The following is a 25,921-nucleotide window of genomic DNA, read 5'->3' on the forward strand; positions in this document are numbered from 1 at the left end:
CTCTGGATTGCTTCTGAGTGTGCTGGTGCCAGGCCAGCCCCTGGTGTAGCACTCTCTGAAGCATAAAGCTGAGGGCTACGTGTAGGGCTCAGTCCAGCCCCAGTAAAGCTCAGTGCTGGGCTGAGGTGCCCTGTGGCTTGCAAGGCACCTAAATCATCTGCAGCAAGGTGCAAGCCCTGGTTCTCTTGTCCAGAGCCACAGTGCAGCTCTGGCACTGCACAGAGCCTCAGGGCAGTGCCAAGCAGGGAGCTGTGCAGGATTGCCAATCCCTGGGACCCCAGTATCATTTGGGACAACCTAGCAGTACTCATTCAGGCAGGCCTGAGCAGAGTTGCTGGCCTTTTCCACCTTGTCCATAGAGGGTGAAAAACAGTCCTGAAATGATGCTTGCAGGAAATCAAGGTTTCTAAGCACCACAGCCACCCCCTCCCCCATGGCTCTTATACCCATAAGGGCTTTCAGCATTTTGGGCTTGCACAGAGGTCGGGGGTGGCGGAGGGCAGGCTGGGTGCAGAGCGGTCGTGCGGCTGGCTGTGCCTGGGCCTCCTTCCATGCGCTTCGGCCTCTCAGCCCTGTTCAGCAGAGCTTGTTAAAGCTCCTTGTTCTCTCCCTTTGGCGTCTACCCCCAGGCCTGCGAAATGCCAGGGAAAGGGAGATGGTTGCTAAGGGAGCTGAATACGAGGGGCTCACTGAGGGCTTTGTACATGCAATGACACCCACCCGGCTTTGCTTTCTCAGCTCAGTTGCCAGGGAAACAAAAGCCCCAGTTTTCTTTAGAGAACACAAGACTACATTTTTTTCCCTTCCTCTCCCGCTAGCCCCAGGGGAGTCCCTGGCCCACATTCTCCCCCTGAGCTGTTGGGGGCCACAATGGGGGTTTAAGAACATCTCACAGCTCTGAGGATGGGGGATACAGGGGAAAGAGGGGTTTCCATGCCTGGGTGAAGACATGAAATAGGTCCAGAGCCCACACTGCCCACTGTGCCCTCATTCCCTTCTGCATCTCTGTCCAGATCCACCAGGCAAGGCAAGAGCTGGTTTCCTGAAAGAAGGAAAGCATGCCTGGGGCAGCGAGCACACCTCCCCCTCCTCCCCTCTAACCGCCCCCCCCCCCTGCCCGCATGCAGGCCTGGGTGGTGGGAGGAAGGGAGAAGTGGTTGGTTTCATGCAGCTTGCTCTGTGCCAGTTTGTCCTGAGCCTGGACCAAAGGCGAACAATGCCGGGCTTGTTGCTCCAGCCCTGCTCGGCTGGATGCGCACGGGGAGGAGGAAGAGCTAGGGAGAAAAGCCGGGGCTGGGGGCAGGGAAGCTGTGGGCAGTAGCAGCAAGGGCTGTGGGCAGTGTGCACTGCCCCATCAGGAGCGCAGCCCCCAGAGCAGGCAGAGCTCCTCAGGGCCCATAGGGGCAGAGTTGGACCCAAGGCCTGATCCAGAGCACTTGGCACCCAAATGCATGAGAACCAGCTGGGGTAGGATGTGCTGACAGCCCTCCGTGGGCAGCATCACCCAGGGTCTCTCCAGCACCCTCAAAGAGACTCTCATGGGTGCAGGAGAGCCAGCAGCACAAGAGTAGAGCAGAGAAGAGGGATGCAACGGCAAGCTACTTGACATGCATCGGGGTGCTGCCAGCACTCAGAGCTCAGGTACCTAGGCAGGGTGTTATAAAGCACAAACCACAATTCCAGGTGTTCAGTGCAAGTGAGATAATGAGGGCAGCCACCAGAAATAGATAGCACAGAAGTGCCCCCCACCTATGATGGCCACTGCCCAAAGCAAGAGATGGTGCAGTCAAAGGGGCAGGGAACCTTGAAGCAGCCTTGTAATCTTGGCTCCAACCCCAGCATCAAAGTGTTGTACCCTAGAACCATCTCAGGATGCAGAGTGGCCAGCTGCTTGGATGATTGTGGCTGGAGGTCTCCAAGCCTGTCTTCAGCTCCAGGCCAAGAAAATAAGGCATCCAGCCTTATTGATGAGACTTCCAAAATAAGGCTTGGCTCCAGCACCTTTCTGGTGAGCACAGTCGTTCAGGCATCCAGAGCTGCTGAATCTTGCAGGGTGAGCACAGGCGTTCTCCAGCCTCAGCATTAATGCTGAGGGGGACTGGCAAAGCCTGTGCCCTGCACTCCAGGGTATGCACATGGCCCCATAGAGGAGGGATAGATGGAGAAGTGACATTGAGAAAGCAATGTGACAACAACCACAACCACCAACGCAAAATTGTTAATTTATTATTATTAGGAGGCAAAAAAAATGTACAGTTACAGGAATCAACTCCCAACAGAGGTCAAATCTGAGCCAAAAATCTCTTAAAAAAAAGGGGGGGGGGGGAATGACAACACTTTACAATTTATTAAATTAAAAAAAAAAAAAAAGGGAAACCTCTCTTTGTGCAATTCTGCAAAAATGAGAACAGAACACCACAGCCTTGCCGCTCCCATGAGCCAGTCTGCCTAAGGGAAAAAGGTCCCAAGAGGGATCCTGCAGCCTCCCATGCTGGCTGCAAGCTGCCTCTCAGCAAAATACTGGCAGGCAGGGAATGCAAGGGCTTCCAGGTGATCTCCATCCTCTCCTTCCCAGCCCTGAGTTGGAGAGAGGCAGGTGCCCCTACACCATGCCACAGCCCTGACCCCACTTAAGCACTCTCACTTCTTGGCATCAGTGTGTCTTCCCCTACCCCACCAAAAGGCCCACCTATGTGTCCCCTCTCCCCTGAACTAGCCCATATGCAGCCTAGCAAGGCCTCAAGGCTGTGCTGCACAGAGACCCAGCAACTGAACATACCGCATAGACAGGCAAAGCCTTTCTGACCTGTCCCGGAGACTGGGTTTCCTCTCACTCTTTTCCCATGTGCTGGAAGGGGCTGAACACATCAGTCCGGTTGTCCCCTCCACCTCACTGCCCTTGGGGCCCAAGGGCACTGTAGCTCCCTCCAGAGCCAGGACACCCTGGGCTGGCAGAGGGGCCAGCTCCAGGATGGCAGCATATAGCAACAGAGAGCAGGGCACAACCTGGAGCACTGTCCTCACTCCCAGTGGTGACTGCTGCTGCTGCCAAAAAGCTCTCAGGCTCCTGCATCCACAGGGGAAGAAGTGCCTCCTTCTCTACCCCCTGACACCCGTACATGATGTGTTCAAGCATCTCAGAAAACATCAGCCCTAGCAAGGGGTAGGGTGATGCCTTCTGGCTTGCAGAAAGCAATCTCAGCTTCACATAGCCCAGCTTCTCTGGGCAGCCAAGATGTGCCTGTGGGACAACCAGGGCAGGGAGAAGGCAGGAGCCGGCCCCATGTCTCTGCCAGTGCGGGAGGCTGCCTGGCATCACCAGGCCCCTCTGCACTAGTTCCAGACCAGTCAAGTTACTATTTTGGCTGCCGTGAGGCTTGCCAGGGCAGCATCCTGCCTGAGCGTGGGGGCCCAGACAGCCTGAGTCTCCAACCACGATCACTGTGCTGCAGCAGATTTCCGTAGCATGGGGCAGTTCGAAGACCCTGGGAACAACTCTGCCTGAACCCTGGTGAGAAGAAAACCCAGGGGAGGGAGACAAGTTGCCCACCACAGTGGCAAGGAGGAGGTCCGGGGCAGCAGTACAGGAGCCGGACACGCTGTGTGAAGGTTGATCTTACCAGGTCATGAGAAATCCCCATTCCCAAGGGCAGAGAGAGGAACCTGGGGAGAGGGAGGGTATCACCTCCCTGGTCAGCTGTGCAACCTGGGGAGAGGGAGGGCATCACCTCCCCGGCCAGCTGTGCCCACTGCACTCCAGGACAAGTCCTGCCCAAAGATGCCAAAACATGGGCAAGGGCTCTTCCTCTGCAAGGACAGGGCAAGGGCAGGGCAGGAGCACTCCTGATCACACACAACCCCCCAGGGAGGCCCTAGACCTGGAGATACAGGCAAGGCCTCCAGGGAAGAGGCAAGGGAGCATCATGAACCTGTCTGCAGCCCAGCATGGCCCACTGCCCCAGGGGCTGAGTTCTGCCACCATGCTCATCTCATCTTCCTCACAGCGCTGACCCTCGGCCGCCCTCAGTGAGCCCAAAGCCTTCCTACAGCTCATAGGGCCCAGTTTAGTAACAGCGCTATCGCTTAAATTAAAAAATTAAAATATATATACATATATATATATACTGTATACACAGACAACAACAGAACAGTGCCAAAATGGGAGGGAGAGATAGAGAGAGAGGAGAGGAGGGCAGAGTTGGATGTTTTCTTTACAATAAAAACAAGGACTCCACCTCAACACGAGTGGAGTTTGGGGTCCCCTAAAAATACCCATCTAGAGAGAGAGCTGAAGGGACAGAGCAGGAGAAAGAAGGGGGCATGGGCTTGTACAATGGCATCTTCCCAATATAAGCTCCAGTCTGCAGGATTTCAGCTTCTCCTAGACTTCGAGTGCTGAATAAGCCACTGTAGGGTGATGTCTGCAAAGGCAAGGGACAGTTACCTCCTGCCCCTCTAGCTGTCCAGCCCCTCTTGCACTTGAAGAAACGCAGCCTGGGTTAGGCTAGTGCAAGGCTGCCCTGATCACCCCAGGAGGGAGCTTTCCTGGGACCCAGCAATCATCAGTACAGAGATGCCAGAACTCACCAATATTGTCCTTTTCTTTGCAGGAGATAGAGTAGCAACAGATCTCTCGGTCCTGGATGGCAGACAGGTTCCTGTGGGAAGGAGGGAGTAAGCTCTAAGTGCCTGCTGCAGACCCCAAGGGCTGTGTAAGAACCTTGGCACAAGGCAGCAATGGGAGACATCTTTTAGCAGCTACTCAAAGAGTCCCGTTGTACCCAGGGTTTGGGAAGAGGGACCCTTCCAAGAGGCAACAGCTCCCCATGCTTGTTGGGACCTTCAAGAGGGTCAGCAATACTCAGTGCCAGTCACAGCACGCTTGGGGTTGGTAGAGGGCTCTGAACATCACATGGGGTAACTAAGCTCATTTAGAACTGTCTACTAGCACTAAATAAAGGCACAGAGGGGTCCTTCATAATTCCCTAAACTCATGATTACAGGGAACTCCTGAGATGGAGCAAGGGGAATCGGGGGGGGGGGGGGGGGTACACCACAGGGTTTGCAGCACAAGAAAGGCACAGGGAGGCCACAGAATAACAAAGATCTCTGCTCAGAGGCACAAAGATGCTCCAGACTGACCCAGGAGGGTGAACAGGGGTTGCAGAGATGTGCAGACTCAAGCAACTCTAGGGCATCATCCGGCCCCAAGAGCTGGAAATCCTTGTGGACACAGACTTTAAGCCACACAAAAAGTCAGGGCAGAAAGAGAGGTTGCAAATGAATGCAGCATCCCAGTCCCCTGTCAGCAAGAGTGGGATTTGCCCCTCACAGTGTAGACATGGACAAGAAGTTCCATCAGCAGGGCTGCAAACAACCCATGTATCAGCAAAGCAAAGGGTGCCCAAACAAGAAAGAGGTACGTGAACGTCCCTCACACATTGAAGTAGGATTCCACCTCTAAGGTACAAGGGCAGTCCATTGCTGACAGACAAGTACCTGCACCAAGCAGTGGGGCAGCCTGGGGACTCGCTGATGGAGGGGGGTGAGCAAGCACACCAATAGTGGGGCGAGAGGGAGGATGCCTCCAGGCTGGTAGTAGCATGCAGCATCGATCCAGGAGCTCAGCTCCCAGCATAGAAAATTACACCAATGCACTGCTGGTGCGAGCAATGCCAGGCCCCAACGCCACCGTGTGGCACAAAAATCTACACTGTGCCCAGACTTAGTGTGGCTGCAATGCCTAGCTCCTCCCAGATGCAGATCAGAGCAGCAGCAGAGCTGGGAAGGCAGCCCAGGCCTCTGCTTCCGCTTCCAGCTAAAGGTCCCCAGCTGGGACTTGCGCAAGCGCAGACATTGCCACAGCTGGTCACTGCCCCAGCGTGTTCCTGCGAATGCCCTCCCTCTGCCAGCCCTGCCTCCCACCCGCAGAAATCTCTGCTAGACACAGCTTCTCTATTGACCTCATGCACCCGGCCGCTCCAATGCCACCCAGGGTGCTGCAAAGCAGCCTTGCAGCTAAAGGCAGGGAGTCCTGCCCCTCTGCACTCAGCAGAGCACTAGGGGGTGGGGACACAGTGTGAATGGGGGGGAAGCAGGAAGGACACTTTGCCTCGCAGTGCCTGCCCCAGTGCTCTCTGTGCCAGGAAAAGCAGAAAGGTGTGCAGGAGAACAGACTGTGCTGAGCAGACGGAGTAGTCACCCAGGCCACGAGCATACTTACATCTTCTCAATGAGCTCCTTCTCGTCCAAGGCACCAGGGAGGTCTCGTTTGTTTCCAAGGACTAGGACCTGCAAGGGAGGAAGGGGAAACACCTGAAGCCCTTGTCCACAAGATCAGAGAGAAACCTGCTTTGCACTACCCAGAATCTGACTCTGCTTAAGATGTGAGAGAGCCCTGTCCCATTCACCAAGACATGCCACGGACATTAAACAAAAACAAACAAACAAACAAAAAAAACCCCACTCTTTGACAGGCAGTCGAGAAGGCAGAGCACTTCAGTTAACAGCCTCAATTAGCTCATATACAGCATCTCCTCTTATACGTATTCTCTATCCCTGAATATAAACTGGCCTCACAGTACATCCTCCCTTAAAGGCATGAACTTTTCTCATGGCATATAAGATATTCTCCCAAGAGCCATTTAGCATCTTAGAGCAAAGATCCAAGTGAAAATTGAGTGATGGGTTAAAAACTACATAATAAGGAAGGATGGAGACCTGCACACAATGCCAAACCTGCTCTCTGTGGGTAACCAGTCTAAAAACCAACAGCTGTTTGCACTACGTGCTGAAACCTCTTCACTTCAAGGGTTTTCACAACCATGCAGTCATCCTCCAGAGTATGCAAAGAAAATTATCAGGCAGTAAGTATTTTGTCATCCCTCCTGAGCACACTACACAACTGTCATCTGACAAAAAGAGTGTTGAGGCTGTCATCCTGCCTTCCCAGGGCGAATTAGGGCCTCTGCAGCACAGTAACATGATATCCCCCAATTTAAACTTGCAGTTGTCTTTTAAAGACCAAGTTCTTGAAAAAAAGCACTCAAGAGTGCTGTGAATGCAGTGCATAACATCAGGTGCTTAATTTAGTTGGTAATGAACATTTGGGATTTGTTGTAAGGTCCTAAATGAGCTCCTTTCAAAGGGTGTCAATTCTGGATGCTCTGTAACTGCCCAACTCTGCATTCATAGTGTGCCCAGTGCTTGCTGTTGGTCATGCTATTTACAGGTTACCTCATTCAAATGTTACAGAAGAGCCGTTGCTCTCCTAAGAGACCAGACGTTAATGTCCTACCATAAACAAGGTGCAAATTCATGCGAGAGGACAGATCTCACACATAATGTTTTTTTGGTCCTTCTAAACCTCCTCTCCTAGTTGTGAATATGCTATTTAAACTCTGCCCACTTTAGAGCTGTTGTGGCCAAGCAAAGAGCAGTGCAGGGAAGGCTTCTCCAGCTCTGTCCTCTGCTACCCCAGCCCCAAACTAGAAAGCACCATTCTCAGTTATTTTCTGCAAGGACAGAAAGGGATCTGATATCGAGAACCTGCTTTGCAGCATTTTTTCCCAGTAACCCTTTTGCTCCAAATCCTGGTGACCTCCTGCCCAAAGACTGCAAGTGGCTGGGAAAGCATCTATATGGTCAATTGCTCACCGGGATGCCCTGGAGCTGTGGCTTGTCAAGTAGGTTATGAAGCTCGTTCTTTGAAGCCTCTATTTTCTCCTGATCAGCGGCATCCACCATGTATCTGCAAGAAAAAGAACATTCCTGAGCCTAGGCACCTGGGGAGATGCACAGTACATCCCATCAAAAGGTTTGGAATCCCTGTGCCTCTGAGGTTCATGCCACCACCAAATCTTGTATCTGTCTTCATACTCTATCCCTCATTTTCACATGGCCAGCCACACCACCTCCACAGATTCCTGATCCAGCTCTTGAAGGTGGCAGATAACCAGCATCCTTTCCCTAGACCCCTCTTTTCAAGGAAAACCGTGCATTTGAGAGCAGCTTGCATCTCCCCAGAGGAAGAGGGGCATTCCTTCTCCACGATCATGGGGAGGTGTACCCGACAAAAATGCCCAAAGTCAGCAAGTAACATCAAAGAAAGTCATGTTACCAACAGATACAGCTAGCAAAGAGGCTCCCAGGCACTGCAGCTGTAAGAAGCTGTAAGAAACGTATCCCCAAGTGTCCAAAAGAAGCTTCTTCTCTGCATATAACATCTCCTTATGGAGGAGCAGATTCAAGAAAAGGCAACAAAAGATCAGGCATGGATATGGAAGGATAAAGCAGAGGAATCAGCTTGTCAGAGAGAGCTGGGAGGACAATGTGCTAGATAAGGGTGGCCCATTCAAACACAAACAAGGGCCAGGGCATTGTTAGGGACATATCTGCTGAATTAGAGAACTAAGAGCAAATAGGCAAAACCAGAAGATAGGAGCACTAAAGAGAGAGGTTAGTGAAGAGAAGCAGAACAACTGAGGCCAGTGATCAAGATACAGGGTCATCAGCAGAGAAAATGAGAAGAGTTGTTGACAGAAAAAAAACAGGCGATGAGGAAGAGTTCACTCCAGCACCAGAAGGAAACTGCAGTTAGGATGTTGCTGGTAAGAACAACTGCTGGAACTGTCACCAGAGAAGAGACTAAGTGATGTGTTAGCAGTCAGGGACCACAAGAAGATGCGCACCTGAGACAGGAAAAACTTCACTGGAAAGAAGGAGCAACCTATTCCTCTGCCTTGAAATAAACTTGGATACAGAGACATAGGAGCGAAGAGGCCTGGGGGAAGCCAACTGTTATCAATATTTAATCCAAGCACATGCAGGAAGACTTACAGAAGTATTTTCAATCTTACAGATAGACACTCATCCTGTAAAGGACAAGAGGAAAGCAATAGGCAAAGGAGTAATCATAAAAACAGTTGCTATTTTCAAGATCAACAAGCTGAGATAGAAGAAATGAAAAATACCATCAGGCTTTCACAGTTAATTAAAAATAGCAAAAGAATCTTTATCTACTTGAATGGAGAAAAAGGGAAGACATGCACTACTGTGTTGATAAGATGAAACAAAAACATTACCCAGGTATTGCCATAAGCCTGTTGCACCACAGTCAGTGCAAGAGGACTGAAGGTATAAGAGATGCAAAATACACTCAAGATGTAGTCTGTCTGAAGACAGACTAGATGCAAATATAATGCTTTAAGAAACTGAAAGCATAACCTGGGTGCCTACAAAGCCCTTCATTTCCTGTCAACAAGATGGGCACTTTAGAAAGACATCTACTGAAAGATATGGAAAGAGGCAGTAAAAGGAATGAAAAGCATATGGATCTATCCAAGAATTTATCATTTTCAGCTAAACTCACTGTAAAATAGCAAGTACCAAGAAAGTGTGCCAACCCGCTGACCATTCACAAAAGCAGGAGCAGCCACCTCTCTCGTTCCCCTTCGGGGTCCCACAAGCAGTGATCAATGCAGGAGCTCCTCAATCAAATTTTAAATGCCCCTTAAACAGGAAGCAGCAATTAAAAAAATCCAAGCTCCAGGCAGAACCCAACAGCTGACCCAGGAGGCATGGCACAGATCCGACAGACCTCTGCACTGCCACCACACACCAGAACCAGTCAAGAAAGACTTTCTAAGCACAAGATCTAACCAGTAGCACATAAATGCTGCAATTTGGAAACACCCTTAAAATCACCCTGCTGAAAGGGGGTGAGCCACACAAATGACCTTTATGAGCCTTTCAGATTAATGGATAGCACATTGGTGCTGCAAGAGCAAGGGAAGGCAAAAGCCAAGCAATACAGTAAGGCCAAGTGAAGTCAGCATAAAAGGAAGAGCTTACAATAGCTATCAGAGAAGTTGTCATTCCGGAGAGAATCAAGGTAATTTTGCTACCCTGTGCTCAAAGCCTGTGGTGGCACAGGAGCTGCAATGCCCCATGAAATGGGAGTTAGAGCATTAAGCATCTCTGCTTCTTACAGAGATGCCCAGCTCCTGGTGCTGGTAGCAGTCACTGCTGTGAAAGCTGCCTTTGTTCTGCGCTCCTGCTACATTGACTGAGTAGCCCAGAGGAGCCAGCTCAGGCCTACCTGGCACCCTTGGGTGGAGTAAGAGGGACAAAGGGATGTTTCCCCCCGCCACTGGCTCAGCTGAGCACTACATCCCATGCATCAGCAGGGAGGATCCCTAGGGCTTTCTGCTCCTAGGGAATACTTACACAATGGCACTCACTCCGCGGCAGTATCGCTCCCACATGCTGCGAAAACGAGGCTGGCCACCAATGTCCCAGAGCTGTGACAAGGAGAACAAGGTTTTAAACACTGTTCTGCCCTTCATGATAGGGAACCTCCTCACTGCCCACCCACTTTCTCATCTGCATCCAGCCTTTAATCCTTCCCAAAGTGGCTGACTGCCCTACTAGGGCATCCTGCAGACGCACTTACGAAACAAACCTTCCTCCTTGACCTGAAGCCTTATGATGAGGCTTCAAACTCAACAGAGAAATGAAAAATCCCTACAAATGCAGCTAGAGAACATTAACAGAGAAACAGACAGGTCAACTCCATACCAACACTTCCTGCAACTCATCTGGATGAGATGAGGCCTCTCACTAGCTAGGAGGGAACCCAGCCCATGCATTTGCCAGGGAAAGAAGAACAGAAAGCAGAGGGGGATCTCAGAGGCCAGCTGGCATGGACTGTGCATGCTGTGTTAGTGACATGCTAATTACAGCAAAGCTCTCTGCTGTCCTCCTGAAGGACTCCCAGGAGGGGATGGCTTAGCAAACTACACACTTGGGGAAGATCCAGAACTTGTCAGCAAGAGAGCCCATAAGTGCATCATGCTCATTTGACTGTACCTATCCAGACTGCTCTGCTCCATTGTCACCACTTTCTGCAAGCATGAGAGCCCAGGGAACAGTCTGAGAGAGACCTTAAAGCCTGGCAAGTGTCTTCCCTGTGCTGACTACCCTAGGAGCCTAGAAGAGTTGGCCTTTTGCTGATGCATTCATCCTTTCAAAACTCACAGCACACTCTTTGAAATGCTTGTGCAGCAAGCAGAGATACCCCAACCACCTTTTGAAACCAAGAAGCAGTAGGAAACTGTACTTCCTAGTTCAATCTGGTGCTCTGGGAAGACATCAAAGGGGTAGAGACATCCTCTCCTTGAGCTCCCAAGACAGAGACCAAAATTGTAAGCTGTGAACTGCTCCTCCATCTAGACCCCTCCTGACAGACCCTCCCATCCATCCTCAGCAAGGTGACTATGCTCATGACTCAGGCAGTCCTCCCTGCTAAAAAGCCAGAAGTATAATAAAATCTATAGCTTTGCAGCTTGGCCTGCTTCTCTTACCAGAGGTCTAGGTCTCTTACATCTCTACCTGACATCTGGTGGACATTTGCAGTAACCTAGATGGGCAGGTCTTCCCAGCTGCAGTCCTACAGAGACAAGCAGCTGGTACCACTGGTAGTCTTTATCATTAAGCCCAAGTGCCTGTGAGTTTCCCTTGAACCCATCTTTCATTCCAGGAGTCCCCACTGTAGATGTCTTCTGTGCCTTACCTTTATGGTAACGTTCCCCTTGGTGATCTTCCTCATATTAAAGCCCACTGTCGGGATCATGTCTTCATTGAACTGTCCTGACTGCAAGGAGCAAATCAAAGAGTCAGATGCATTAGGGAACCAGAGGCTTGAGAGCCACGCACGATGAACCCAAGGGCCACAGCCTGCCCATGGCAGCACAGTAAGTCATCAAGTGCTGCTATCCTGTCCAGAAATAATCCCAATTGCTCTGCCAGCTCTGTCCTGCGACCCTACCTCTTGCCCACATCAGAAGCACAAATAGTGCAAAGGAGACAAAATACCTGCAGGAGAGAAATAACTGCTGTTATGCCAGGGACTGGGACACATCTCGCTGGCCAGGGAAATGTCCTTGGCTGGATGCACTTGAAGCCGTAAGATCAGCTCTCCCCTGTAGTGAATTGTCAGCTCTGAAACCCACTAAGAAAGTACCTCCAAGGAAAGCAGAAGTGCAGTTCTCCATCACAAGACAAATCTACATGCTGCAACTAGCAGCTGATTTCTGCAGGGTGAATGAGGTGGAAATGTAATCATGCTCATTAGTCTAGTCCTTTTCATTGCTAGATTTCCAAGCCCTTTGCAGAAGAAGGTCAAAATCTTCTCTTAATCTGGAGAAAATGCAAGCGCCCCAGTCAGCCAGCAAAATCTGAGCATTGCTGTGCCTGAACTTCTCCTACCAAATCCCACTGTGCCTCTTGCCTGCACAAAAACCCTGAGCCTCCTGGTTCAGCCCTTTGCTCTGCCTCCAAGCAATGTAGCTAAAAAACATAAGAGCTTCTTCCCTGAAGCACCTGCTCCTCTTCTGCAAGTAGAATGGGATGTTTCCAGGCTGTGCTGTGCTACAGCAGAGCTGACCCTGCAACTCCAAGCAGGCTGCTCTGCTATCAGCTTTGAAAACTGCCGAGTTAGAAATCACTCTCTTCTAGAGAGTTACTTTACATATTTACAGGCCAGCAATCACTGGCGCTGCTATCACTGGCTATGGCTTGGGGCGAAGCCACCCAGGCATGGCTTCCTTAGTCTTGGCCAAGCAGAAACATCTTCCAGTGATACCAGCATGGATCAAGTTCCTGCTTAGCTACAAGTCTTGTGTGCCTCCACCTATTTCCTGCTTTGGATAATTTATGGCCCAGCCCACAGAAGAGTGACTTCTGCTTTTATTCATAGCTGGCAGCATATCTGTTAATGTCTTTTACACCTCACATGCTTTGTCCATATGAGAGATGCAGGCAGGAGAATTAAATTAGTTGCCTGGGCTAAAATGCAGAGCCTTTCCCACCTGGGTCCTGAAAACTAAGGTTTTTAGATGTTTCCCATCCATATGAAACAGTTTTAAGTGCTCTTGACTTGGGTGGGATAGGGACAAGCCCACAAGTACGGTCTCACTTCAACAGCTAAGGCCTTTCTTCCCACAAATCCTGACTGATGATGACCTGTGTGGGTCACACTACACACTGGCCACCAGCAGTGAGAACTGGTAGCCCAGTGAGCCGTAGGATTCCATCTCTCCCCCACTCTCATGGTCACCATTGGCACAGAGCTTTCTCCCTGGTGCTGAGATTTCTTCTCCTCCCCAAACCTTTCCTCGGGAAGGGCAGGACAATTCTCAGGGCTGGCTTCAATGCTCTCAGAAGCATGTCAGGCAGAAGCATGAAATTGCTGCAGATTTCCAGCATTCCAATGCTGCTGTGAAACTAGGTTAGTCTTGTCAAAGTCGGTGAGCAGGAGTCCTCCCTCTGCTGCCTCAGGAGAGATCCTGGCTCTTCAGGTCACGTGTCCAGTGTTCCAGCCAAAAAGAGAGGATGTTACTCTCCTTTTCAAGCCCATTTACTCTTCTAGAGTTTTCTAGTCAAGTCCCAAAGCTGTGAGATGTTTCCTAAGATCTGCAGGTACCAGCAGCTGGGTTAACTGTCAGGGAACAGGCAGAGCAGAAAGATGCTCAGGACAGCCAGGCACAGTGGTACTCTTAATGAAGGTATCCCTTCAGGGCAGGAGGCAATGAGCTTTCCCATGCCTTCATGCTATCCCTTGCCCACATTTATTATAGCAAAGCAATAGCTGGACATTAGATCTTTCAAGCCTGAATGACAGCACAGCTGCAGGCTCTGGACCCAACCAAGGGCAGCCAGAACAAAGCTCCAGGCAGAGCTGGTGGAACACTGCTAAAGGTGCCAGTCCCAAACAGTTTTCATCTCAGAATAGGAGACTGCCAGCACCAACTACCTTCCATATCTCTGGATGCCTAAACACGTAGGTCATCCCAGGTGGAGGAGAGAACCAGCCAAATCTATGTGACAGGTCCATCTCCAGAGGGGCTAGCTCGCTCCTCAGAAACACAGCCACCCAGGGTAATCAGTCTAGACTTCAGTCGTGTCATGAGGGCAACATTTATATTGCCAGCACTAGAAATTCAGCACTTGTGTGTTTTACTCCAGGCCCTAAACATCTGTGCACTGTTCACTGCAACCATGTTTTCTTTGCTTTTTTAATTAAGAAAAAAAAAGAAAATAAAAGAAAGAAAAGAAAGAAAAGAAAGAAAAAATTGTGGAACTCACTGCTGCAGGATGCTAGGAAAACCAAAGTAGAAAAGACTTCCTTGGAATAGCAGAGGGCCCTGGGCAATGTGCTCTAGGTGATCCTGCTCAAGCAGGGGGCTTGGACTTGATGATCTCCAGAGGTCACTTCCAACCTCAACCAATCTGTGATTCTGTGAGACTAGACTCCCATGGCCAAAAATGATTCAGTCAACACTACATTTCCTGAATGAGGGGAGGATCACAATCCCAGTCTTCCTTTATATTCCGACAACAGCAAACGACAATATCACATTCCAAGCAGCAGAAAGAAAACACACTCAAATGAAGAAAGGCTTTTTCTGTCAAACTGTCTACGGTATTATCTAGGAGGTGCAAATCAGGGGCTTCAGAAGGAAGTTTTTACATCCTCATGAACCACTTAAATTCTAAAGAAATCAACCCTAGTTCACAAATGCCCCAAGGCAACTTTCAGCACCGAGATCTATTCACAAAATCCCTCTAAAACAAAGGCAAGTATGATGAAATCCTATAGCCTAAGATATAGCTTTTAAAGAGAAACAGCAAACAGCTGCTCTGCTCTGTGAACAGAGCAACTTCACCTCCATATTCCCATGTAAGGGGAAAAAGGTAACACTGTAGCTTTTGGTCACCACATGTCAGGAATGCACAGGAACTACCACACATAGTAGAATTCATCCCAACTACTCATCCTGGAATTTACAGGCTTTAAGAAATTGGTTTGCTAGGGCTTTTCCAGGTTTACTTCCATTTAAGCAGTACGAGCAACACAGCATGCAGAAAGAGAAACAATTTACACCCTTTTCTGATAAGAATAATTTAGTGCCTTTAGGCATCAACCTTTTTAGACACATCATGTCAGCAAATCTGCAGGGTTTTCCTAACTTTTTCCAAAGGTTCTGCAATACATGCTGCTTCTCCTTTTCATTTCCCTTTTGCCTTTGAAAAGCAAGGTCTGGCCACTGAACGGAGTCTCAAAGTCAAAAGTCAAAAACTATTTCTAGGATGAGTGACTGGGAAAGACTAGGACTGAGAGGAGGGAGAAGTGGACAGGAATGAATTCCTTTAGCACTGATTGAGACTGGGGGAATCTCTCTCACATACTGATGTCCAACACTGAATTTAGCTTTACAATCCAGGTTTTAAAGAATTATCAGGTTCTGAGTGGCACTGCTCTGGAAGAACCACATAGCAACTGTTAGTAGAGTTCGGGTCCAGCTCTTGGAAGCATCACATATCCGTCAGGGGATTCCAAATCACATTGTGAGAATTGCTAGCTGTACATAGGCTGCTTTGAAAATGATTCACACACAGCGAGTTTTCTTTCAGAAGGGAACGAGAGAAGCCGCAAGAGCCAAGAGTCACCTCTACGTCTTCATGAAGGAAGGAAGGAAGCGCATCTCCAGTCAGGTAGACCTGCTGCCATCAGTTTTTCCTTCTGCTGTGGCAGTATCCAGACTGATACAGGGTCTTTTTTATATTAAATAATAATAATAATAAAAAGTGCTATTTAAACCCACTTATGTGGCCCCCATCCCTCAGTAGCTCCTGGCTTGCTGACATGGCCAGCATGGTTCTGTACAAGGAGCAAGGAATGCATCCAGCAAAATGATCTGGCTCTATATTAAGGGAACAAAACACCCACGTGGGAACCTGGGGCTAGAAGAAATGGCCAGTTCAAAACCCACCCACGTTGTCCCAAAAGGCCAACTGGGAAACATGACACTTTGGACTTGTTACGGGATGACTTTCACATAGGCCAATTTCACCAGTCTCAGCTGCCTGTTTTCTTTAATGCATTGCAACATGCTAGTAACAGAATTCAGACGTGTTCACAAGCTTCCTTCTGTGCTGACGTCTCTCCAAAAGTTATACTAACTTTTAATGGTTGAAACATTATTCCATCTCTTCCTTCTCCAACTGGCCTAGACACCAATGCCCCCAACTCATCTTTAATCACTCTAGTTCATACTGCTAACCCTCAAAACAGCAGCTCAAGGAATCATGTCTCAGCAGCTCCACTCCCGAAGAGAGCAGAGACAAGCCTCCTAGGCAAAGCTTTCATCAGACCAATCCTTCCCCCCAACACTCAATACACAGCAGACACAACATTTGTGTTGACAGCAAAGATCACACTCACATGCACTCATGGCACATTCTGCTTGTGCAGAGGTCATGAATGAGACAGGGAGAGACATCGGGAGAAACTCCTCTGGAAAGCACAAAAATCCTTAGAAGAGAGATCAGTTTTGTTGCTAGAACACACAGGCCATGCTTTTGCAGGCTTTAGTTTAATGTGGGTCTTGCCAGGGTCCTTACAGTATCCTGCTCAAACAACCCTGCTTCCCATCTGGAAGACAGGTGACATCTCTGCACAGCCCCATGACTTTCCAAATGGGTTACTGGGAGCTGAGACTGCCAAGATTCAAGTTTCTATAGGTGCAGAGGCTGTTGCACGTGGTTGTAATGTTCTCCACATGAAGCAGCATCACTTTCATCCAACAGGAGCTCAGCAGGCCAAGGAAGCAGCTTCTGCAGTGGCCACATACCATTAACCATCCTCAGCTATATCCCACCCTGGGAGAGCAGCATTCCTATGTTCATCACCTCAATTCTGAGCATCATCAGCTGATGACTATACTGCTCCTACAAAAGTGAAACATACTTGGGCACATCTGCAGAGATACAGGGTGAAGAAAAACAGGAAGCACTTCTGCACAACCACTGCTTGGCAAGATCCCCATCCCTATCCTCAGCTCTTTGCTTGTTGACAGCCTATAGATCCAAATTTTTCTCTGCAGAATGGCAAGTCAGCCAGGCTGCGACCCGCTTTGTATCTGTGGTGTGCAAGTGGAGCATCTAGCTCAGTTTTGGTCCTATCCTCTGCAATTTGCAGACAGTCATATCTGCCAGTTCAACAAACATCCTCTCTCTACCGTCCACATCAGAGAAAATACTGAGCAGTGATAGAAACCAGTGGTACCTCCCTCTGTTGAATCATTTCTGGTGTACCCAGAAGCACTGCAAACTGTCTCCAGAGGATGTGTGGAGTTGTGCATCCATCCTACCATGATCCTAGCTGGGCATGGCAGTACCAGTCACTGTCACTCCATCTCCCATGAGGACGGAGAGCGCATAAGCTCAGTTCAGTTCAGCACAACAAACCCCACAGGTTTGATACAAACACAGCGTGCAGATGCAATTGCTCCAATGCCTCCTATGGCCACTAGGCTCAGCTGTGATGCAGGACAAGATACACAACAATAAGCAAATTCACCCTGCACATCACATTCGTCAGCTGCTTTTGGAGAGCACCATGCACAACTGTCTGAACTACCTTGCTAGAGCCAAGGTACCCAGCATCTGCTCTTTGCCTATGTCCAGGCAGCTGTTACCCCATCTTCAGAAAAGATTTGATTGCTTTCATGTGACCTGTTCCTGACAAATCCATGCTGCCTGTTTCTCAATCACTTACTCCTAAGTGCTCACAAACAAGCTCTGCCATTATTTTTCCAGTTACCAAAACTAAAACAATTGGTTTGATAACTCCCAGCTGCTCTTTTCCTCCTTCTTTTTTGGGTGGGAACAGGACACACTGAATCAGGGTTTATGCTTATCATTTAATCCTCATGAATACATCCATCTCTGTGAGCTTGGTGGTCCAAGCTTATGCCAGCCCTGGGATGAAAGACCACTGTCATTGAGCTCTCTCTTGCCACCAAATCAGGCAACAGTTCTGGATCTTGTTCCTGGGGTTTCCATTTGCATTGCGTTCAGTAATTCCTCACTAACAGGACAGCTGCTTGTCTGGCCCCCTTTTGCAGCCATCCCTCCTGCTCCCTACAAGACTGCACCAGCAGGAACCTCTCCCAGCTGATCCTCCCCAGTCTGGCCAATGCTGCCTGAAGAACAGAGATGGCAGTACTGGAAAGTCCAGTCCAGCTGGGTTGTCTAAAGTTGTTCTCCACCAGAAAATGGTCAGCAGGACAGAGGCAGATGCTGGCACTGCCCTCTTCAACTACTGTAAGTCTCTACTCAACTTCCAACAAGTCTTGTACGCACTCCTCATGTTTGAAATCTCCCATTACCACAGAGATGGCTGCTATAACACTTCCCCCAAAGCTACCCAGCCTCACAGTCCTACATTATCGAATCTTCACTTTTTTCCTGCCTCTCCACTATATCAGAAATTTTCTGAAGAAAATCTACTCAAGTTCTAAACACAAAGAGAAATGTAGAGGTTTTATTTTCTTATCCATAATCTCCACATCCAGCCTCCCTGATCAGCTTAGCACAGAAGTTTTTTGGAGCCAAGAACATACTCTTTACATGCAAAGCCCTCTGAATGTTTACAGGGAGGCATAGACAACTCTTCCAGGAGCTTTTCTCTGAAATAGTCCAAAAACCCCAAATCATTGAGACAAATGATTTTTAAAAATATATGTATTTTGCAAGACATAATGGATTGGTGATACATGTGCTCATAACAGAACAAACTAGAGCAGCAGCAGGCACTATGTAGCCATGATCACCCTGACCACATTAAAGTAGCCTCACCTTTGTCCTGTTCCAACCCTAAGCATATTTAGTTTCTGGACTGCAAACCATTATGCATTTCCTTCATTTAGGAACACATGAGAACTGGGCTCTTTTGGAGCTCATTTCCCCTTATACTTAAGCCTATTATGTCACCTGTCATTTCTGATGGGCAATGAGATCAGGCTAGTCCTGCTGGATGTGCTCATTCCAGCTACTCAAGCCCATTTCACATCCTTGACAAGATGAGCCATTCCTCATAACAGAAAAGGAGAGTGATCGTTGTGACAGGCCTGCTCTACCATGTGGATAGGCATTTTATTCCGAGTACTCCCGGGGGAGAGGAGAGTGCTCCATGAATAAACAGCTGCACTTGTGCCTGGACTGGCCCATTTGGATGGGGAAAAGCAATGTTCAAGCCAGACCTTTAAAGTATTTCCTTTTGACTAAGGGTTTTAGAGTTCTTCACGACTCTGAGCATCTCATGGCTGTTTACAGCCACGGAGCCCCACATCCCCAAGCAGCATGAGGAGCCTACATGAAGCACCTGAAAGCACATGGCCCTCCAGAAACAGTACAGCCCTCTGATCCTCCCTGGGAATGAGCAGACACACTGATGTGGGGAACCAAGGCTTTCATTTCCCTTCTACTGAGGATCTACGCAGGACCCACTCCCAGAGGGATCTTGGCTGAACTGGGGCAGCCAGGAGGAAGAGCTGCACAAATCAGAGAAAAACACAATCTGGGCTTTTGCTCAAAATCCTCAATGCACTCTGGTTTCAACATAAACATCCAGAGTCTAACATCACTGCTGCAAGCATATCAACACAGAAACGGGCAACCACGGATTTCCAGGCCTGAGGACAAGTACCCTGGCATCTTCTGTTCATCAAAATTGTACTCAGAATTACCATGAACTACAGATAGTCCTGATCAGCTCATTTTCTGTCAAGAAACAGCATTCACCTCCACTTAAGCTCAACTAAGAAATTGGAGGAGTTTTGGTGATCAGTGAGCCAGGTTTGTACTTGCAAAGTCAGATGTACCAGATTTATCTCCAATATATGCAACCAGCCCCCCTCTTATCCCTTGCACTGGCCCAATATTTGATAATAATAGGTCATGAATAACAAACTTGCAGAAGTTTATCCTGTGCAAAAAAGTCTGGCTGAGTATCCTGAAGCACACAGCTAAAATAAGATCTTCCCTGGGTGGCCATGCTAGGCCAGATTAGACAAATTTCTCAGCAATGCTAAGATCTCATGTGACAATACTTACAATTAATGGATGCTAACAGCTTCTACTGGCCAATAGGCCAAGGTCTGGCTTTGCATCACCTTTCAGCTTGACCACTGAAATTCAATATTCCAGGCTTAAAGCACTTTAGAAACCCCATGGGTAGCAACCATCTCACTGCACTGCCTTGCGATACAAGCTGCTGCAACACAACAAAACTGAACTGTGCCACACTCACCAACTTTCCAGAGGGTTAAGTTCAACATCTAGGTCCTTATCTCCAAGGTACTCTGTTAAGACCCAGGACAAATCAGCAGACTGTAGCCAGGTAATACTTCTGCTGATCCAGAAGTCAAGGTGAGAGGCCGAGGTGACTGATACCACTGGTAAGCCCACAGATACCACTAAAACATTGTGCACTTCAGGACAAATTCATCTTTTTTCCTGCAATGTAGCTTATGGCTTTTTGTGCTACTGAAGATAACGAACATGGTATCATTGAAGCTCTGTTTCTTTCAGGAAAATGAAGCTTCTCTGATGAAAGAGAAAATCCTTGATCTGGCTTTGTTTCTTCATTTAAAAACACAGTAACCACAGTCCAAAACACCAAGGACCATAGTGCTGAAGCTGCACTGGACTCCTCTGATCTATTATCCTGTCTGAGGCAAAAACTTGATCATGTCATCTGTCTGTGCAGAAACCCTGCTTACAGCAGAAGAAATGCATCAAGTGAGCCAGATCTTTCCAAACTCCTTTCTCTGGGGATGCACAACATCTGCTTAAGCCCCAGTGCAGCAGGTTAAAGGGAATGAGAAGCTCACTGCACTGTGCGGTTAGAGCAGGGGATAAAATCTTGCCACTTTGTGCTCATGTTTACTTCAAAACTGCATTTGAAAGCAGACATTCATCCAAACAGCCCCAGGACAGCAAGGTGGAAAGAGCACCTTCTCAGCATCTCTGAACAAGATTAGTAGCAATGTTTTCTCCCATCTCCTTCCAAAAAAAATCCATTAACTGACTACAAATTTATGAACTTCAGAATAAGTCCATAATGATGCAGCATCCAGCCAGATGGACCGAGCTGGTTTCCAGATGAATCACAGGCAGTTCCACTGTGCTCAGAAAGTGACAACTCACTCCTGGCCCAGGCTCTAGGGATGCTGGACACACACAATTCCTGTCAGCATCAAGACACTAGTATTCCCGAGTCTCAGCATACAACCTGTTAATAGAAACTCTGAAGAAAGCAAAAGCCAGTAGATGCGTGTACAGCACTGAGAGAGGAGTGAAAAGTGAAGCAGGGCTGAAATACTAGCTCCTCTTCTGCAGGCTTACGGAATGATGCATGATGGGACCAGAGCAGAGCCAATCCACAGAGCACATCCCAAGCCAACTTTGCTACATGGGGACAGCAGGCAATGCCCTCTGAGGTCCCAAGATCATTTGGGACAAGGCAAAGGTCCTGTCTTAGCAGGACTCCATTTTCTGTTTCCTACCTGAGGGAAACAGAACTAGCCTCTCTGCTACTCACTGCATCTCTCCAGACAATACAATGGATCCAAGCAAGCCAGCTACACAGTCCTACTGATCTGTGCCCTTATATCAGGCTGCCCAGCTCACATGATGGGACCTTGAAGGCTTTAGAAGATGCAGTTATTAATCTCTTTCTACCTCTCCTCCCCCACAGCCTGCAATACCTCCATGTATCTACGCCAACACTGACAGCATCCATCCAGGTTCCTCTCCATGGTCCCCTCCAGTCAGCTTGAAGGAGCACCAGACCCCATACAAACTCAAAGCTGGACTACCTTGGCTTCTCATCTTTGAGATTATTCAGTCTCTCTTGGTCTTCCACCAAACTGTAATCCACAATTTTTTCACTCTACCCTCACTGGCCTGCCTTCCTTAAGGCCTCCAGCCATTGCTCTGCTCTCAGTTGGACTTTTGCCCTTAGATATCCATTTTCTCCCCAAGTACACTTCCCAGAATCAGTCACAACTCTCCAGCCAAGGCTGGAGCAACCAGCTAGGCTGAGATTATTCACATCTTACAGGCACTTGAAGTCCCTGCAGAGGACAGCACTATCTGGATGTTTTGACACAGGCCCGTATTTTAGTAAGCACACACTGCAGCAGCCTTCTTCACAGGAGTTTCAGGGCTGCTTCCTTTTGCAAAAGATCCAGTCTAGCCCTGCTGTTACTGCTAGGTCATCACTTCTGCATCAAGACTGCTACTTCTGAGTAACGTGCTCACGAACACAAGGCTTTGTGCTTTCCTTCCTTAATTGGATTTAGTCAAGATGAAGCTGCAGCTTCTATTAGCCAAATAGAAGTAATAAGCATGATTCTGAAGCAATACCACTGCTGATGGAATACACAAACCTAGCCTCATGGCAGTCTGTTCGAGGGCAGGTTTAGAAGAGGTGTTTCATCAAGTATTAGCTTCATTTTGCTTTTCTTTCTCTGAAAGTGGAAACATATGGCTGCAGCAGGCATAGCTCACAACCACATGGCAAATACAGAACGACTCCATTTCGTTTATCCCTGTACTCCAGTTGGTACTTTCTTGCCTAGTCCTGTATATGGATCTGGTTTATCCCAAAGGATCACACTAGGAACAGACAGCATGTGGACCAGTAAGCACAAGCCCACATCTGATCTCCGTAGAAAAAAAGAGCCGAAAAACTGCAGGCAGTCACTGCAGCGCTTAAATTTACAACAGAGCAGGGTAACAACTGTGTCTGGGGCTACAGGAAACCTGACCATTTTCTTCCTAACGGCTACTTCCTTTATCTTCTGGAGTTTATCATGTGCTCTAAAAGATTCAAAAAGGTAAAACTGAATTTAAACAAAACCTTTATTTTCTCCGAGGCTGTAAAGATGAGACCAAAGTAAATATTTAAGCAATACCCATAGAAACCAACTCTTCCACCTGCTGCTCCTGAGAAGTAGAGTCAATTAGCAAGAAAAATCTGCATAATGGCAATAATTAAAAAGCAGGCGTAACGAAGCCTGGAGCTAGACTGATGTTGACACATTTACCATTTTTAGAGGAAATGAGGACTGCATCTGATTTTGTTGCTGACAAAAACCCAAGAACAAGAAAAATGGGAACAAAGCAGCAGGCTGAGTAAGCAGGAGGTAAACAGGCTGCACAGAAAAACAGCACAGCTCGCTTCAACAGTAAGTTTCTTCCTTCTCTATACTTCCCTGTCTCCATCTCAGGCCCTGTACCAGTCTTGCAGGAGCCCTTTACAGACATGAATGAGAATCACATGTGCAGGCTTGAGGCTTTCTGAACTGTGCAACTGTGAAAGGAAATGTTTGTGTGTATGGCAGGAAGATCTGGACAGTTCAGCAAGTAGAGGCAGTAGAAGCAAAGGAAAAAGATGGGAAAAAGGAAAAATCTTTCATAATGCTGAAGCTAGTAGACTTTTGCTGCTACAGTCAGAGAAAATACAGCAGGCTGCTCCTTGGCTGTCCATCTTCCTGCTCCTCAGGTCGCCTGATGCTTACTTGCAGGAGCAATGCCAGGTATACGGCTGAAGTTCAGGCTTGCCTATATGGGAATTTCCCTGCAATGTATTTCTTGTTTGTCCCTGTAACAGAGCACGTGTCTACACATTAAATCAATCCGGCACAGATGCCAAATTTTAAGTTCACACTTCGCCTGACTGCACATTTCCAAAGGCCAACAGGCCATCAGACAACTGCTCATCAATCAAACTCCCACTTCCAAAAATTTCTGCAAAGAGCAGGAGGAAATGAAGTCAGCTATCCCCAATATCTTCAAGTAGCGTATGGTTTCATCACAGGTCAGAAGAGTGATAGTTTAAAGAGAGTTACAGGAGACATGGTAATGCATCCATATGTGACCTCTCAGGCAAGGGAAACCAGAGCAGAGACCAGGAGTTACCATAAGGATCACGCAGAGAGATAAAGCACCTATTGAACTTGCCATACCCCAGAGTCCTCAGCTCTTTGAAGCTGGGTGCATCGTTGAGGTTGGCCCTGCACTGTGAGAGATGGGATCAGAGACCCAAATTATTCTACATTCATGCTGTCTTTTAACCTTGTATCACTCTGAAGCTATTAATGTTTACTTTCCTGTTGGCACTTCCTTTTAAGCTTTTGCTCTTTAATTAAAAAAAATAGTTAAAACACTCTTTAATTAGCAGGACTTCAGTACATCCGGGCCTCAGGTTTTGCCAAGGGAGGAATTCAAGGACTATGTTCATTTGTCTTGGTTTTCTGGGCATCCCGTTGCTCTAACTCAGCAATCCTGTTCTCATATAGTGAACGGGATTCATGCTGCTTCACACACACAGCAAGACAGATGTTTCCATGTCTGGCTCACTGCACAGCATCTACATATGTTTTTTTTTCCTTGGGAAATTGAGGCCAGATATATCACAGTCCCAAAATATGGGCTCACCAAGATGCAAGCTGGTCCCCTCACACAGGGTTACCAGTGTACTTAAGCTCTGGGATGGGATGTTCACATCTCTTGGCGTGACACTTTGAAACAGTGAGGTGTGGCAGGAATTACCCTACCAGCCTCAATACATAGGGAAGAAGTGTAAAGCAATCCAAGTGGCTTTATCCACACAGGCTACACAGAGCCTCACTTGGTTGAAAGGCCCAGTTACGCACTGCAGAAAGCAGAGGCAGCTAGTGCAGGTGCAGCCATGGACAACACTCGCTCAGGGTCTGGCACACTTTGTAAAACCCTGGAGAGAGATGTGCCCAGCACTGTGGATGCCAAGTGGAGTGAATATGTCCCTCAGGCCAGGTCTTGGCACATTGAAGCCACAGAGGTCACGAGCTCTATAGCATGCTGCTCTTCAGGGCAAGCAAGAAACAGAGGTGTTTCTGGTTTCTCATCAAATGAAAAGGAGATGGCACACAACAGAAAAATGAGAGCAAGAAGTCTGGCTCCTATTTGTATTCTGTCACTGCCTGTCTTGATGACCTTGGTAAATCACTTTAAATCTGCTTAAATTTCTGCTCTGATAATGAGGTCCACACTTAGGCATCCCAGGAAATTGCACTATCCATGTTCTCATGGGTCATGCCGGAAGAGCTTACAACAGCAAGGTAATACTATTCCCTGCCAGTTCCATCTTCTCTTCTAGAAAAATGAAGTAACCTCCAAAACCTACCACCTTCTGGGTTATGAAGCTAAGGTGCAAAAGGAGTTGTCAGATGCCCCAGACTTCATATCAGGAGTCAGAACATCAGTTTACTGCAATAACTCACCTCCCGCTCCCACTAAGGCCCTTGGCCTTGCCAGGACTCCAGGCAAAGGGCTGTGTCTCTGGCAGGTCCAGAGTTACCGGGAGTCACAGGTGCCAGACAGACCAGCGAAAATAGAGTAGAGAGAGATCTCCTTGCTTTTCCCTCAGCAGAGGCACTATCAACTACTTTCTTCTTTACTTCTTCAGCAATTTTTAGAGACACTGTAGGACCAGGATATATGCCAACGCCCATCCCAAGTTCAAGTCCCCAAGTGAACTTCCTGCAAAGAACAGTCAATTCACCAACAAACAGAATGGTTCAGAGCAGGCACTGAACTCTGTGGTCTGAGCTACAGTCTAGAGGTGCTCTCCCCTCTGCTGCACAGACCATCAGACAGGTGCCAGTTGCCCAAGATGGGGCTGGCATTGCCCAGGTGTGCACAGCCAGGTATTCATCATCTTATCTGATGCCGCTTATAAGGCTAACATGGTTTTCTTTCGCAGCATCTGTTTTAGTAACTTTCTGAACAAAGCCCAAGTGCCAAGACACTTCATCTGGCCTACCACACCAAACAGATTTGAAATTTATGCAGCAAAGCCATCCACAGACCATGCCGCAGTCTCCACGCAGAGTTTCTAGTAGCAAGAGCACAGCCTGAGAGATGTGTATATTTTAGGAGGTTTCTGCTGCTCTGCTCCCTTGGAAGACTCATTAGTGCAAATGGGAGATCTGTAACACTGACTCAAAATTAGCAAAAAGTCCTCTCT

General features: G+C 48.2%; 1 protein-coding gene across 1 annotated transcript in view; it reads right to left on the reverse strand.

Annotated features, from left to right (window-relative positions):
• Positions 1 to 2,205: 2,205 nt before the first annotated feature.
• ARL8A (ADP ribosylation factor like GTPase 8A) overlaps positions 2,206 to 25,921 on the reverse strand; it is a 28,746-nt gene continuing 5,030 nt past the window's right edge. Inside the window, exons 2-7 of the mRNA XM_062595007.1 lie at positions 11,573 to 11,653; positions 10,228 to 10,301; positions 7,657 to 7,750; positions 6,224 to 6,291; positions 4,588 to 4,658; positions 2,206 to 4,421 (exon numbers count right to left, since the gene is read on the reverse strand). Of these exons, the coding sequence (XP_062450991.1) occupies positions 4,372 to 4,421; positions 4,588 to 4,658; positions 6,224 to 6,291; positions 7,657 to 7,750; positions 10,228 to 10,301; positions 11,573 to 11,653 (438 nt within the window). The 3' untranslated portion in view covers positions 2,206 to 4,371. The remainder of the gene's footprint in view (positions 4,422 to 4,587; positions 4,659 to 6,223; positions 6,292 to 7,656; positions 7,751 to 10,227; positions 10,302 to 11,572; positions 11,654 to 25,921) is intronic.

The sequence above is a fragment of the Rhea pennata genome, chromosome 25 (assembly GCF_028389875.1).
Source record: "Rhea pennata isolate bPtePen1 chromosome 25, bPtePen1.pri, whole genome shotgun sequence".
Lineage (NCBI taxonomy): Eukaryota > Metazoa > Chordata > Aves > Rheiformes > Rheidae > Rhea > Rhea pennata.